The sequence below is a fragment of the Peromyscus maniculatus genome, chromosome 10 (assembly GCF_049852395.1).
Source record: "Peromyscus maniculatus bairdii isolate BWxNUB_F1_BW_parent chromosome 10, HU_Pman_BW_mat_3.1, whole genome shotgun sequence".
NCBI classification, from domain to species: domain Eukaryota; kingdom Metazoa; phylum Chordata; class Mammalia; order Rodentia; family Cricetidae; genus Peromyscus; species Peromyscus maniculatus.
This window is the reverse complement of record NC_134861.1, coordinates 81,065,929-81,079,782: the sequence shown is the minus strand read 5'-3', so window position 1 is coordinate 81,079,782 and position 13,854 is coordinate 81,065,929. Positions and strand designations below refer to the sequence as shown.

The following is a 13,854-nucleotide window of genomic DNA, read 5'->3' as shown; positions in this document are numbered from 1 at the left end:
TGAAAGGGGAAAGATGGGGAAGGGTGCAGGCCTGGGAAGACAGCCTGAGTAGGAGTGCTTTCTCTACAAGCATGAGGAGCTGAGTTCATAGCCCTAGCACTCCCGTAAAAAGCAGGGCGTGGCTTTGCCAGCATTGGGGTGGGAGTAACACGGGGATTCTGAGAGCTGTCCTAGCTGTGAGCCATCCTAGCTGACCCAGTGAGCTCTGCCTGTGAGAGACCATGACTCGGCAACATGGCAGTGCTCTTACAGTAGAGAACGACACCCCGGGGTCATCCTCCGGCTTTCAGACACACACAGCACACACACACACACACACACACACACACACACACACACACACACACACACACACACACACAAACCCAAAGTGAGCAGGAGTAGGTATTCTTGCACAGAGTAACTGTAAGATGTCATCAATGGACAGATCATCAGATACAGAATCAACCAACAGCAAGCTGGTTGTGGTGACACAGACCGCCAGTCCTATTTGAGAGACAAAGAAAGGAAGATTGCTGTAAGCTTACAGAAATGCTGGGTTAAGTAGTGAGTAAAAGGCCAGCCAGTTCTACATAGTAACAATACCCTTTCTCAATTCCCCCACAGAAAAATTCAGTGTTGATGTACTCTAGGTAATGTCCTGAGCAGCAGATATACCGAGAACATTTTATCCAACAAGTATAGAATATACATCCTCAGCATAATGAAACAGTCCTTAAAGAACATTACATATTAGGACATAAGAACAAATCTTGAGACATTCACCAAAATCGCAGTAGTGGAGATTATCTTAGTTGCTAGATTGCTTCCTAAATATTCACAAAACTCTTGAGTTTCATTGCCAGCATCAGATAAAATTACATGTAAGACATGTAAGATGGAGGCAGGAGAATCATAAGTTGAGTGTCATTTTTTGCACATGCCAAATTCAAGGCTGCCCTGGACTTCATGAAACCTTGTCTGAAAGGAGAAAGAAATACTGTGTCTTCTTTGACCACTATGTTACAGAAAGGAAAAATAAAATAAACTTCAAAAATCTCACCCATCCCAATTAGAAAGCTATTATTTTTCTTTCTTTCTTTTTTTTTTTTTAAAAAAGAACAAAATGATGACCTGCTGCAAAAATCTACATAAAAAAGGAATTTTTATACCATATTGGCAGAAGTATAAGTTAAACAATTCTGGGAAGAATGGTCCTCAAAATTAATAATCTTGTGTCCTAAAATTGGCTCAGTAGTTAAGTGCACTCTTCCAGAGAACCTGGATAATCAAGTCCCAGCACCTACATGGCTCTTCACAACCTTCTGTAACTCCAGCCCAGAGAGTCACAGGCCCTCTTCTGGCCTCCACTTCCAGGCATACAAGTGGGACACAGACGTGGAAGCAGGAAAAATAACCAGACACATAACCTTTAAATTAAAAAATTAATAATCTGTATGTTGTAGTTATCCCACTTCTGGGGTTTATAACCATCCTAAATGAAATCAGCTTACCAAGAGCTGCAAGGCCAGCTTGAATATATGTAATCAAACATAAATGCCCTTCCTTCAGTGTATACTTAGATAAAATTTGATTTTTGAGTATGTGTTTGTATGTCTGTCTGTCTTCACACTTACACATATGTAGGTGTGGGGAAAGGTGTAAAAGAAAGGATGGATTTCATCAGTACATAGATAGCAGGTGCATATTGATCTGTGACACAGCCTTCTAATATATGCAACTTATATGCTAATCCAAACGACAAAGTTTTAGGGTGTGAGCATCATACTACATTACTTGTTACTACCACCAACTCTGCCCTTCCCCTCCCCACCAATACAGTGCAGAGTTCTCCGTAGATACCTGCTTTAAAGGGCAACATTGAGCTAGGGCACCTGTGTTCTGCAGGAAGTTGTAAGCGTTTTGAAGGAGATGTTACCTCTTGCCTGAAGTTTTTCAAAAGGAAAAATCTGAGGAAAGAGAATGGCTCCAAGCGAAGAGTGGTCAGGACCTTAATTCACGGCACTTAGTAAGAGTACAGAATGAGAGATGTTGGAGGAGTGTCTCACTATAGGAAGCATACCGTGTTTTAAACCCACACCTGAAAATGTTGTAGGGAACTATTTCAACTCCTGTGTGTAAGCACTGACAAGAGGATAGAGCTGAGAATCTATCTCTGATGTTTTGCAATCTTCTTTTGATGTTTGATAGGCAAATGGCTTTCAAGAAAGTATTTGACCTCTATAAGTATAAAGTAGTTATATTACAATCTTGTTTTCACACCTTGTATCACAGTGCTAAAAAATGAAGCATTGGAAATTATTTGCTATCTTAAATAACATTGCATAATATAACATATTAAATTATTAATATATTAGCAATAATACTAACACTAATGTAAAGCAAAAAAAAGTTTATTTTGTGAATCTGTTGAATGCAGAAATTAGAGAGTTATGACTCATATCTTTTAAATTGCAGCTGGCCCTCTTTGAGCTTGTCTGAAAGTAATGTTTGGTGGCTGTGTTAGTGACTGCAGGACAGTGACAGGGACTCCCCAACCCTCTGGGAAGACTACATACTTTGTATGATGCTAAGAGTTGCTTCCAATTGGGAGTCCTTTATAATAAACAAATTTACATAATATCAGCATATGTTCTCTATATGTTTTTATTTTGGTTTTCTGTTTTGTACTTCTATAATTATTAATCCTAGAACAGAACACAGTATAGGATATATAATAACTTCTTGTGAGGATAACTAACTATAATTCTTTGGCAAAATTTGAATTGATGTGCTTCTAATTGAGAAGTTGTATTTTATAAAAGTAATTGTGTACTTTCTGATCTTTAATTTATTCTCAACAGTGCGTAGTATTGACTGAAGTGAAACTGACCTTACAAAAGAAGATCAATGACTTTTGCCATTCTCAGTGCCCTCCAATTAAGGTAATAGAGTTTAATAATGACATGCAGTTAACTAAAGGAAGAACATTTTCAATATTAAAGTTTAGAGTTTTCATTGTTTTATAAAAAGCTTTATATGTGTACCGTCATAGTTAAAATTGTTTTTAAATAAACTTTATACTTTTAAAACTTTGTAAGTAGCCACCATGTTGGTGCAAGCCTTTAGCTCCAGCACTAAGGAGGCAGAAGCAAGCAGGTAGATACCTGTAAGTGCCAAGGTGAGCCTGGTCTACATATCAAGTTACAAGCTAGGTAGTGAGACCCTGTCTACAAAAATGCAACAAAGAAAAAACTTAAACACATACACACACCCCAAAATTAACAAAACCCAGATATGTAAATCTCAGGAAATTTTAAAAAAGTAGCTGTTCTAAAGCTGGTAAGATCCATGTTGGATTTCACACTTTGACTGGAATGTGTCCAAGAACAAAATATCATGACAGAACTAGCACAATTACTTTTATTTTCTCTTTCATAAGTTTGTCCATTCAGTCCTACCTCATCCTCTAATATTTTATACTTTCATGGTCTCTTTTCTACATGTTACACTATCTCGCTGACACATTTATTTACATATGTGCATATATTATTGCCTAGATTCCATATATGATGCAGAATGTGTGGAGTTTTCTTCTTAGAATGTGTGACCTTTCTTAATGTTATACATTTTAAGTCCATCCATTGTCACTCAAATTTTGTGACTACATTTTTTAGAGCAAAATAGATTTGTAACAGGTGCAGAAAGAGCTTGAAGTACAAAAAATAATTTCTTTACAGATTTTTGGGCTGGAGACTGTGCTGTTATTATAAAAATTACTTTTCATAAAGCATTTGTAATTGTGCTCAAGAACCTCATGGTGTGGTTTGCACTGTGACCTTTTTCTGTAGACTACTCCTAACTAAATGCCCTCTCCTTGTTTCCACTAACTAATGCTTTTGGTGAGTGTACACTCATTTCTTTTTCTGTAAAATAATAATTCATTCCTAGACCATTAAACCAAGATAACTGTTTCTTATGTATTGAACTTGAAATCTATGACCAAGCCAGAATTTTTGCTATTGAAACAACATACAGTATGCAATGGTGATACATGGAGGGTATCATGTATCTAATTTTATTGTGTCAGGAACCCACTCACCAAATACCACATTTGTTTTTATTTGTTTGTTTGTTTTGTTTTTTTGAGACAGGGTTTCTCTGTGTAGCTTTGGCACCTTTTCTGGAACTCACTCTGTAGATCAGGCTGGCCTCGAACTCACAGAGATCCGCCTGGCTCTGCCTTTTGAGTGTTGGGATTAAAGGTGTCTATTTCTTATCAATGACTCATGTTAATGTTACATTTCAGAGGACGTACTTAATTCTAAATCAAGTTATCATAAATGACGTAAGAGGTGGTTTTTCTTTTTCCAGTTCACATAAATTTATTTTTTTTCTTTTCAGTTTATTAGTGCAGATGTACATGGAATTTGGTCCAGGTTGTTTTGTGATTTTGGTGACGAATTTGAAGTTTCAGATACAACAGGAGAAGAACCAAAGGAAATTTTCATTTCAAACATAACACAAGTATGGTTATAGTAATTAATTTTAATTAAATTGTTAGAGTATAAGAATGTTGGTTTTTTAACATTTATAGACTTATTTTTAAAAACTGGCAAATAATAATAGAATATACAACTTGGTTTTCAATGGAGTACTCTGATTTTTAGGCTAATCCAGGCATTGTTACATGCCTTGAAAATCATCCTCACAATCTTGAGACAGGACAATTCCTAACATTTCGAGAAATTAATGGAATGACAGGTTTAAATGGATCTATACAGCAGATAACTGGTAAGTTATGTATGTTATTAGTTCCTTTTTAGTTATTCATATTTATAATCGTATACTTTTGTAGCTAGAGTTTTCCTGCCTGGCCCACAGTCAGGACAAATCTTTGTCACCCGCCAGTCCCACAGCTGCTCAGACCCAACCAAGTAAACACAGAGACTTATATTGCTTCAAACTGTATGGCTGTGGCAGGCTTCTTGCTAACTGTTCTTATAGCTTAAATTAATCCATTTCCATAAATCTATACCCTGTCATGCGGCTTGTGGCTTACTGGCATCTTTTCATGCTGCTTGTCAGGGTGGCGGCTGGCTGGCAGTGTCTCCTTCTGCCTTCCTGTTCTTTTATTTCTCCTCTCTGTTAGTCCTGCCTATACTTCCTGCCCAGCTACTGGCCAATCAGTGTTTTATTTATTGACCAATCAGAGCAACTTGACATACAGACCATCCCACAGCACAGCCAAGTGTAGACCATCTCAGACACCTGCACTCAGGCCCGTGGTCCTAATCATCCTCTATGCAGACCTGCTGGGTAAAGCCACGAGGAACCCAAGAACGGGCTCCCACAGGACATACAGAACATCCCACAGCATACTTTATTCAGTGTTAGAACACATTGCCTTCAACCTGATTCATACCTTTTAGCCTTGAATCATTGTATGAGGGAAGACATGCTAAACAGTGTTAATGTTAAAAGGAAGAAAGTAAAGAAATACACTGTGAGACAGTACAATTGAAATTAAATACTAACATGTTTAAAGACAGTTATGAAAAGTGCTAAGTGAGCAAAGACTCCTGCTCGAGCCTCCTGCTTTAGGAGTGTGTGAAGCCGTGTAGGTTCTGGAGGATGAGTGGCAGTCAGGTGGCGATGGTTGTCAGAGACACGTTGTGTTCAGTGGCTTGAGTCAAAGCAGTTCTATGAGCAGGCAAGTTTGGGGTCTTTGTTTTTTTTTTCCCCTTTGTCCCTTTTCTTTTTGTAGGACTTGCAGATTATTGCTCAAAGGAAAGGGTAGATGCTAAGGCTAGAGCTTGACTGTATTTCTCAGGTCTTCAGTTTACTCCTTTTATATATTCATGTACCAATACAATTTGTATTAGCATGATCTAGAGGATTTCATATTTCTTAGTATTTTATAGTAGGCACCTTGCACTTTCTTACTCTCTGGTTTTCCTCAATTATTTTTAAGTCCCAGAGCTCAGATTGGAAGAAATACTTGGTATGGCTCCTAACAGATCCCCAGCCCTATGAAAAAAGAAAGAAGATCTGTTTTCGAATCTTACTCTTGTAATGGAGACTGCTGTCTTTGTGATAATCGTCTTGACATTTTAGTACCTATGTTTAATGTTCATTTGTTTGTTGTCCCCCAGTGGTGTCGCCGTTTTCCTTCAGCATTGGTGACACCACAGAACTGGATCCGTATTTACATGGAGGCATAGCTGTACAAGTTAAGACTCCAAAAACATTTTGCTTTGTAAGTATTTTTTCTTCTTCAAAAGTTTTTTTTATTATAAAAAAGAATAAACCAAAAGAATAAAATGCTCACTTAATTCAGGGTAGCTTAAAAAATAAACTGTACTACTTTTTTTTTTAGATTTATAACCAACTTGAAGAGAATATAATCAGCTTAAGAACAAATTTTATAAAAATAAAAATAGCATACAGACAAAGGACTGTAGCTCACAACTTCCTTAGTATGTGCAGTTCTCTGTACTGCAAAAAATAGGCAGATACATACAAGCTTATAACTAGAATAACTTGCGTATATGATTGAGGTGTGTGATTATATCTCAAAGGAGCTATACCCTCAATGGTGAAAGTTTATCATACTTATTATTTACTGCCTAAGAAAAAGATAAAATATTTTCAAGTTGTTATTCTTTATTACTCAACTGTTTGTTAATTCATGTTATTACAATTTTAACCTGTATTATGTTTGAAATGTAGTCTAATTCCCATTGACAGTTCTTAGTGAAAGAAAAACATTAGCTGCTAACTAGAGATGCACATTGGCAGGCTGCTTCTCAGTGACATGTGTAGCATGTCTTTAGTTACTGGGCTTTTGATGGTGATTAATGTTAAAGGCTTTAGGGAGTTTTTTTCATTTTCTTAAAGTTTTAACTTCTTTGGTTTTTTTGTTTGCTTTTCTTTAAGACTTAAATCAGAGTTAAGCCATTTAAAATAGGGGCAGCTAGTCAGATCTGCTTCTGTATACTTTCTCTTGCTCTATCCCTAATTTTTAATTAAATAATTTTGTGCATCAAATAATTTCATATGTGGTGATGTTTGGGGAATTGTTACTTTTCAAATTTTTCTTTTCTTTGCCTGTGTATTCTTATCTTACACTCATAATATTTTAACTTGGACTATAACTTACCAGGCATAACTAATCTCAGTTGCTTAATGATATCAGAATACATGGAATTATAAAGTTATTTTTACCATTTCTTCCACAGTCACTATGTAGAGCATCTGGGTTTTGGTACATTAATAACATATTAGTGAACAGTTCGATTAAAAACATATTAGTCCATCCACACTCATTTTCAGCCTTGGAGAAAGATCCCTTACTTTAACTGTGTTGATGTGTTTTGTGAAGTAATCACCCAGTGTGCTGTAAAAATGATACTGTTTTTTCCTCTTAGGAAACCCTGGAGAGGCAGATAAAACATCCAAAGTGCCTTATTGCAGATTTTAGCAAACCTGAGGTAAATATTTACTTTGCTGATTTAAAAGAGGTAGTAGAGCAGTGATGCGATTTGGTAAATTATTCAAACCTTGAAATGGATTAATCATTTCTTATAAAGGTTCTATTCATATGTCAGTACTTAAAGTCAACATTGAAGGATTTAAAAATACAAATTCCTATCACAAGAAAATGTTGAAATAAAATGAAGTTGTACTTCAGTGATTTGCCAGCTTTGATAATTAAAAAGCAATTTTAGTAGTAGGTAGGGCATTAATACAAGATTTTCTTAACCATGCTGTTTTTAGATATTTATTTTGTGTGCAAGGAAGATGGGAGGCGGGCAGCCAGGGGATGCCATAGCACCTGATTAGAGGCTGAGCTCAGGTCGTCAGGCTTGGTGGTAGGCTGTTTCTCTGGTCACGGAGTTTTATATAGTACAAGAAGAAACAACCTTAAGCATGTGTTCCATTCTACTTTATGTCACTAGATCTGATTTTTTAACATTAAATATATAAGAAATGAACAGTTTCCAAATTGATAAACCCTAATAAAAAAAGATTAGCTGTTCTTGTATAAATGCTTTTGGGGATGGTTTTGTTTTTTGTTTTTTTTTTTTAGACAGGGTCTCTACATAGCCATGGCTGCCCAGAAACTCACTGTGCTTACCAGGCTAAAGAGATCCGCTTTTGTTAAAGTGGGATTAAAGGTGTCTGTCACCACACCTGGCTGTACAAATGTTTTGTTACTATTGTTCAACTGATGCTTCATATGAATAACCCAGTAAACACTAGTCATTTGGAAATATTTCTTAAAATACTTTGTGGTCTTGAAGTCAAATCATTTAACTTTTCTAAGGCATTCATCATACTATACTTTTTATTGTGAGAATGAAATTTAGTTGAAAAACATTTAGCCTAGTCCATAGCACTTGACAAATATTGTACAATTTTTTGTTTCATATAGGAACCTTTACAGATTCATGCAGCCATGCTTGCCTTGGACCATTTTCAGGAAAACTACAGTCGCAAGCCAAATATCAGGTAATTCTTTTTGCTTAAAATAACTGTTCTCTCTCTCTCTCTCTTTTTTTTTTTTTAATGAAAACTATGTCTCAGAAATTATAGTTTAAAAATATAACTAAGCCTTGTAATTACATTACTAATAAATATGACAAACTGCGTAAACATGCTTTTTAGGGTGATTAATGTTGGAAGTAGAAAAATCAGTTTGTAAGAATGGAATCATACTGCATGGGAGTTTTTCATATTTGAAGACTTTAAAATCTATAGCTTTTAAAACTAAAACCTGCTTATTGTTGAATTGTTTATCTGTGATAATGTTTCTAGCTTATGTCAGAAATTACAAAAAATTTCTTGTCTTATATGTTTAAATCTAAATCTCATGTGCTGTCTTAGATGACCATGATTTTGAAGTAATATATTCAAAAGACAGTTTTTGAAGTTAGCTTAAAACACATTGTACTATATACTAGCAGATTTTCCCATCCTTATTTATATATATGTATCTTATGATGAATATGACCTTGGCAGCAGTTCAAAAAATTGAAATTGTAATATTTTATTTCAAATTGTAGATGTCAGCAAGATTCAGATGAACTGTTGAAATTAACAGTATGTATAAGTGAAACCTTGGAAGAGAAGGTAACTACTTAAAAAATTACGGTCAACAGAGTATTTGTTTATAACATAAATGTTCTATGTATTAATATTTCCCTAATTCAGATCTCCCCTATGCTGTTTACTGATTCTGTGGCATTACCATATTTTAACCAAAATTACAAAGTTCTTCTGTGCTTTTCTAAAAGTTTTACAAATCTGGTAGAACTCATCAGAACAACTGATCCTGGGTTTTGCTCTGTTGGGATACTCATTACTTCTACTTCAATCCATCTGCTCATTGTATATCCACTTAGTTGCTTTTGTATCCACTTGGTTCCGTTTTAATAGGTCATAGATGTCTAGAAATGTATTCATTTTTTTTCTAGATTTCCTAATTTATCAGTGTATTTTCTATAAGTATTCCCTATTCTCCTGCATTTCAGTTTATCTGTGTAAACCCCATTTTCATCTCTAGTTTTAGTGATTTGGGTTTCCTCCCCGCTCCTTCCTTTTGGGTATTTTGGCAGTATGTCAACTTTTCATCCTTCCACAGAATCAACTCATAGTTTCATAATTTTGGTTTCTACTTTGTTAATTTCTGGTCTGCATTACTTCTAATACCACTTCATTTCCTTTGAGTTCAGTGATTGGGTTGTCTTGCTGGTCGTTTTTCTGTGAATACACTATCACTTGTGTGTCTGTTGGGAGATACATCCTTATCTGGCTTTGTATGGTAGTCTTTGGGAATCCTCTTGAACTCTTACTCCTCAGTGCTGTTCAAGAGAGTTGACCATAGTAATGGCAGTAACAGTTCAAGAGCAAACCAGATACCTAAAGTTTAAAAAAAAGGTCAATTATAAATATTCGTTACACCCCTAATAATAGGAGACAAGAAGTACGCTAGGAATTAGGGTGAGTAAAGATGTGAAAGTATTAAGAATTACTTAAGAAGAGATGATAGAGAAAGAAAGGAAGAAAGGACAGGAAAATAGGAGGTATTGGTAGAGCAGATAATGCTAAGAAAGAACAACAGAAAGGCTGGTTGGGGTTTCTTCCTTGCTGAAGAGTTAGCGGTGGGAATTGCCTTCAGGCATAGATTAGACTGGCACAGGCTGTTGTCAGCTCAGTCCTGACCTGGCCTTCTCACAAACCAAACGCTTCTCTGACTGCTGCTGGAGTGAGTTCCTGTCACTGAGTGCTCATACTGAGCACTGCATCCACGGCTGGAGCACTCACGCTGTTTCTGTCAGCTGAGGCTGAGGACCTTCTGGTTGGATGCTCTCCGACAACGGAGCTGTTCTCCCACTGCAGACCCAGGCATGAGAAATGCCCAAATAGTGGCTGTTTCTACAGAGGGCCTAGGTCTCTGAGATTTGGGTAGAAAGCAGTGAGACAAGCTTTCGGTGCTGGTGAAATGCTTGCACAGAGGAATCCTTCATGCCCAGCTTCCAACTGTGCCACCTGCTTCCTTGTGCAGCACAGGCTGGACCTCCCAGCCCACAGACCTGGATCATACTGATTCTCAGGGTGGTCGCTTAGCCAGTGTAGAGGGGGAGACCTTTGGGCTTAGAGATTTAAAAACAAAACAACAACAACAAAAGCAGAGACTTCTGTTCTCCTTGGAAAAAAATTTAAAGCAATGAAACCTCTGAAGATGGTTCCCAGCCTTTGCACAAGGGAGCAAGCTCGGAACGCAAGGAGCCCTTCTGTGCTACTTGCTGCATGGGTCACAGATCTGTAGTCATAAACTGTAAATTTGCAATGCCAGATTGTGTGTCTGTGTTCATCTAGGCTTTCCTTTTCTAGTTCCCTTAAACCCTCCTGAGAGTTTCCCTTCCTACTGTTCTGCATGGTGTTCAAAGTACAAATCCATTGTTTCCTCACAAATCTGCAGTTCTGGTTTCTACACATACACCTGATGTTGTTTAAGTATCTGTAGAAGACTATATACACACCAAAAAAAAAAGAAAAGAAAAAACTTTTTAAAATCATTTTTGTTCTGTTATTTTTTTTGTTATTGTTATTCTTTTCTGGGTTCAAGTTTTTTCTGTAGTTTTATAAACCTTTTAAATTTCACTTATTATGTAACTGGCATTGTAGGACTGTTCTTTCAGCAAAAGCTATAAATTATAGATACTTGTTTTAATTCTAAATGGTAGTCTAGACTACAGTCAGAAAAGCAAAAGCGAATAGAGACTAGTATATAAAAAAGCTTCTTGAGGCAACATGAAAATTGGTGTTTTTATCATGAGATTAAGATATTTTTATTTAGGAAGGAAACTGAGTAGTTTTGGGGTTTTTGTTTGTTTGAAATCACATTCTAATAAGATTGGTCATTGAAGTCACAGGTACTGTGTGAGCACTGTTAGCATCACTGTGGTTTGTGCTTTGTGTTGCAGCCTGAAGTGAATCCTGACACTGTGCGCTGGCTCTCGTGGACTGCCCAAGGCTGTTTACCCCCACTTGCCGCCGCAGTCGGGGGCGTTGCCAGCCAGGAAGTATTGAAAGCTGTGACAGGGAAGTTTTCTCCTTTGTGCCAATGGGTGAGTTCAGTTTTTTCCTATCTCCTTACATTTTAAGTTGAGGGTTCCGTCTACAATATGAATATGTTGTTAATTATAACATTGTGTAAATATATTAGAAAAGGCAAGTGATGTAATTCCATAATTGAAATTCATGATCTTAATTCTTTAATGGAAACTAACAGGTGAATATATTTTGTCTGTTGGGTTATAACCCAGTTCTCTCAGATGTATTCCTATCACGTGAAATAACAATACTGAATTTCCTATGCTATAGTTTTTCTCCAGTACCATTCACTTAGCATTTTGGGGCTCCCCAAGCTCTTGAACTTTTTCTGTAGAAATTTTGCCATCACGAATCTTCAGGTTTCCTTCTTGATACCTCCTGAAGATGGAGAATATAGGAATGATGTAAATTTAAGAGCCGTATACAATAAAAATTTTACAAGAACTAAAAACACTGGATCTGTTACCAGAAGGAAACTGATTGGCAAAAAGTCTATACACAGTCCTCCTGTCCTTTCTTTTTGAGTTTATTTTGAATATAACATTGCACCTACACAATACCATTTTTCTGCTAACTTATTTTAAATAGTTAACAAATTGATTAGTGGAAATCTGCTTAGTTACAACTCTTAACCTCATATGAAATATAAATTGTTATTAATGTAGTTATTTTACAGAGGTAAACATTTGGTTGTGTGCAAATTCAAAACAAGTTACTTAAATGAAAATATGAGTATGCCTGCGTTCTTTTAATTGTTATTGAATTGAATTCTTTGTTTGAAAAATGTTGAAACTGTCTTCCTAGATCTTTTCTTCTATAGTTATGTTTGTGGTTAAAGATGACATAAAATATATCCAGTTGGAAAGTAAGTGCAGAGTAGGTGCTTTGTTCTCAAGCTGATCGTACTGCCTGTTCACATGTAACTAGAATTGAATGGGACTTCCAGAGTTTTTCTGTAGTTAGGAAAACAGATTTTGAGGTAAATTTCCTCTGAAGATTAAAAAAAAAATTATCCTTAGTATGCATAACTGACATGAATTACCTTGCAACAGTTCTTTCAAGTTTCATGGTTGTTTTAAGAATATATATTAGAAGAAACATTTATTTTTCTATTCCCATGATTATTAAATAACTATAAGAAAAGTGAGGATTTTTTTGTGTAATTTAAGTTTAATGCATAGTTACATTTTTATCTTCTCTCTAAGTTGTATCTTGAAGCAGCAGATACTGTTGAGTCCCTGGGCAGTCCTGGTCGCGAAGAGTTCCTCCCACGGTAATGCTGAAATCTGTCTTATTTTTTCTTAGTAGTATCTCTGGAAGAATGAGAGATTGAGCACCTTTGTGTAAGCTGGTGTCTGTCTTAGATGTCTCTCCTGGCGTTTTACTCTGGCTTGTTTCCTCCCTGCCTAGTGGTGAAATATTACAATAGTACCATGTCTTGTTACCACATCAGACATAGTGATAGGGAGTTTTAGATTGTATGCCATGAGAATGACTAATACATTCAAATGTCATTAGTGGAAAATAATAGTGGAAAAGATTGCTTGCTATATGTGATTTTTTTTTTTTATGTATAAATCAACTTCCATTTGAGGCCATAAATCTTTTTCAGAACCAGTTAAAACTTTATAGAGATTTCATTATCCTAGAAAACCACATAACCTAGAGTTCTGCCTTCAGTTTAAATGAGTTAATAATTCCAAATACCTCCCATAGATTCTGCTAAGAACTTTAAAAAAATATTATCTTAGCAGTTGTTTTTCTTGAATGCAGTAGTCCATCTTTATCTGTAGTTTAACTTCCTGAGATTTTACTTACCTGCAAAATATCAAAAATTAGAAAATAGAAAAGTACAGAAGTAACTATTGATAAATGTAAACTGCATATAGTTGGATATATATGTGTATGTGTATATGTATATGTGTGTATATATATATGTGTGTGTGTATATATATATACATATACATATATATATACATATATATATATATATATAGTCACTATATCCAACATTATAAGTGATGACATTGCACAGTTTCCTTTCAAGGCATGAATCATCCTTCTGTCTGTCCATTAATCCTTTAGAAGTTATCTCTGTTAATATCAAAGTTTCTTATGTTCACAGTAAACTTGGTGGTGGTTTGAAATAAACAGTGTGCTTCAAATGAGGTAGTAGTGATGCTGGCAGTGATAATATACCAAGGAGAAGAAAGAAAAATGCAGTCTTTATATAAAAAAAGTGAATGTTTTTAT

General features: G+C 35.8%; 1 protein-coding gene across 1 annotated transcript in view; it reads left to right on the top strand.

Annotated features, from left to right (window-relative positions):
- Nucleotides 1–13,854, top strand: part of Uba6 (ubiquitin like modifier activating enzyme 6) — a 69,537-nt gene that overhangs the window by 15,716 nt on the left and 39,967 nt on the right. The window contains exons 7-15 of the mRNA XM_006983813.4: nucleotides 2,844–2,924; nucleotides 4,384–4,506; nucleotides 4,650–4,773; nucleotides 6,135–6,238; nucleotides 7,410–7,472; nucleotides 8,417–8,493; nucleotides 9,048–9,114; nucleotides 11,472–11,615; nucleotides 12,807–12,874. Of these exons, the coding sequence (XP_006983875.1) occupies nucleotides 2,844–2,924; nucleotides 4,384–4,506; nucleotides 4,650–4,773; nucleotides 6,135–6,238; nucleotides 7,410–7,472; nucleotides 8,417–8,493; nucleotides 9,048–9,114; nucleotides 11,472–11,615; nucleotides 12,807–12,874 (851 nt within the window). The remainder of the gene's footprint in view (nucleotides 1–2,843; nucleotides 2,925–4,383; nucleotides 4,507–4,649; nucleotides 4,774–6,134; nucleotides 6,239–7,409; nucleotides 7,473–8,416; nucleotides 8,494–9,047; nucleotides 9,115–11,471; nucleotides 11,616–12,806; nucleotides 12,875–13,854) is intronic.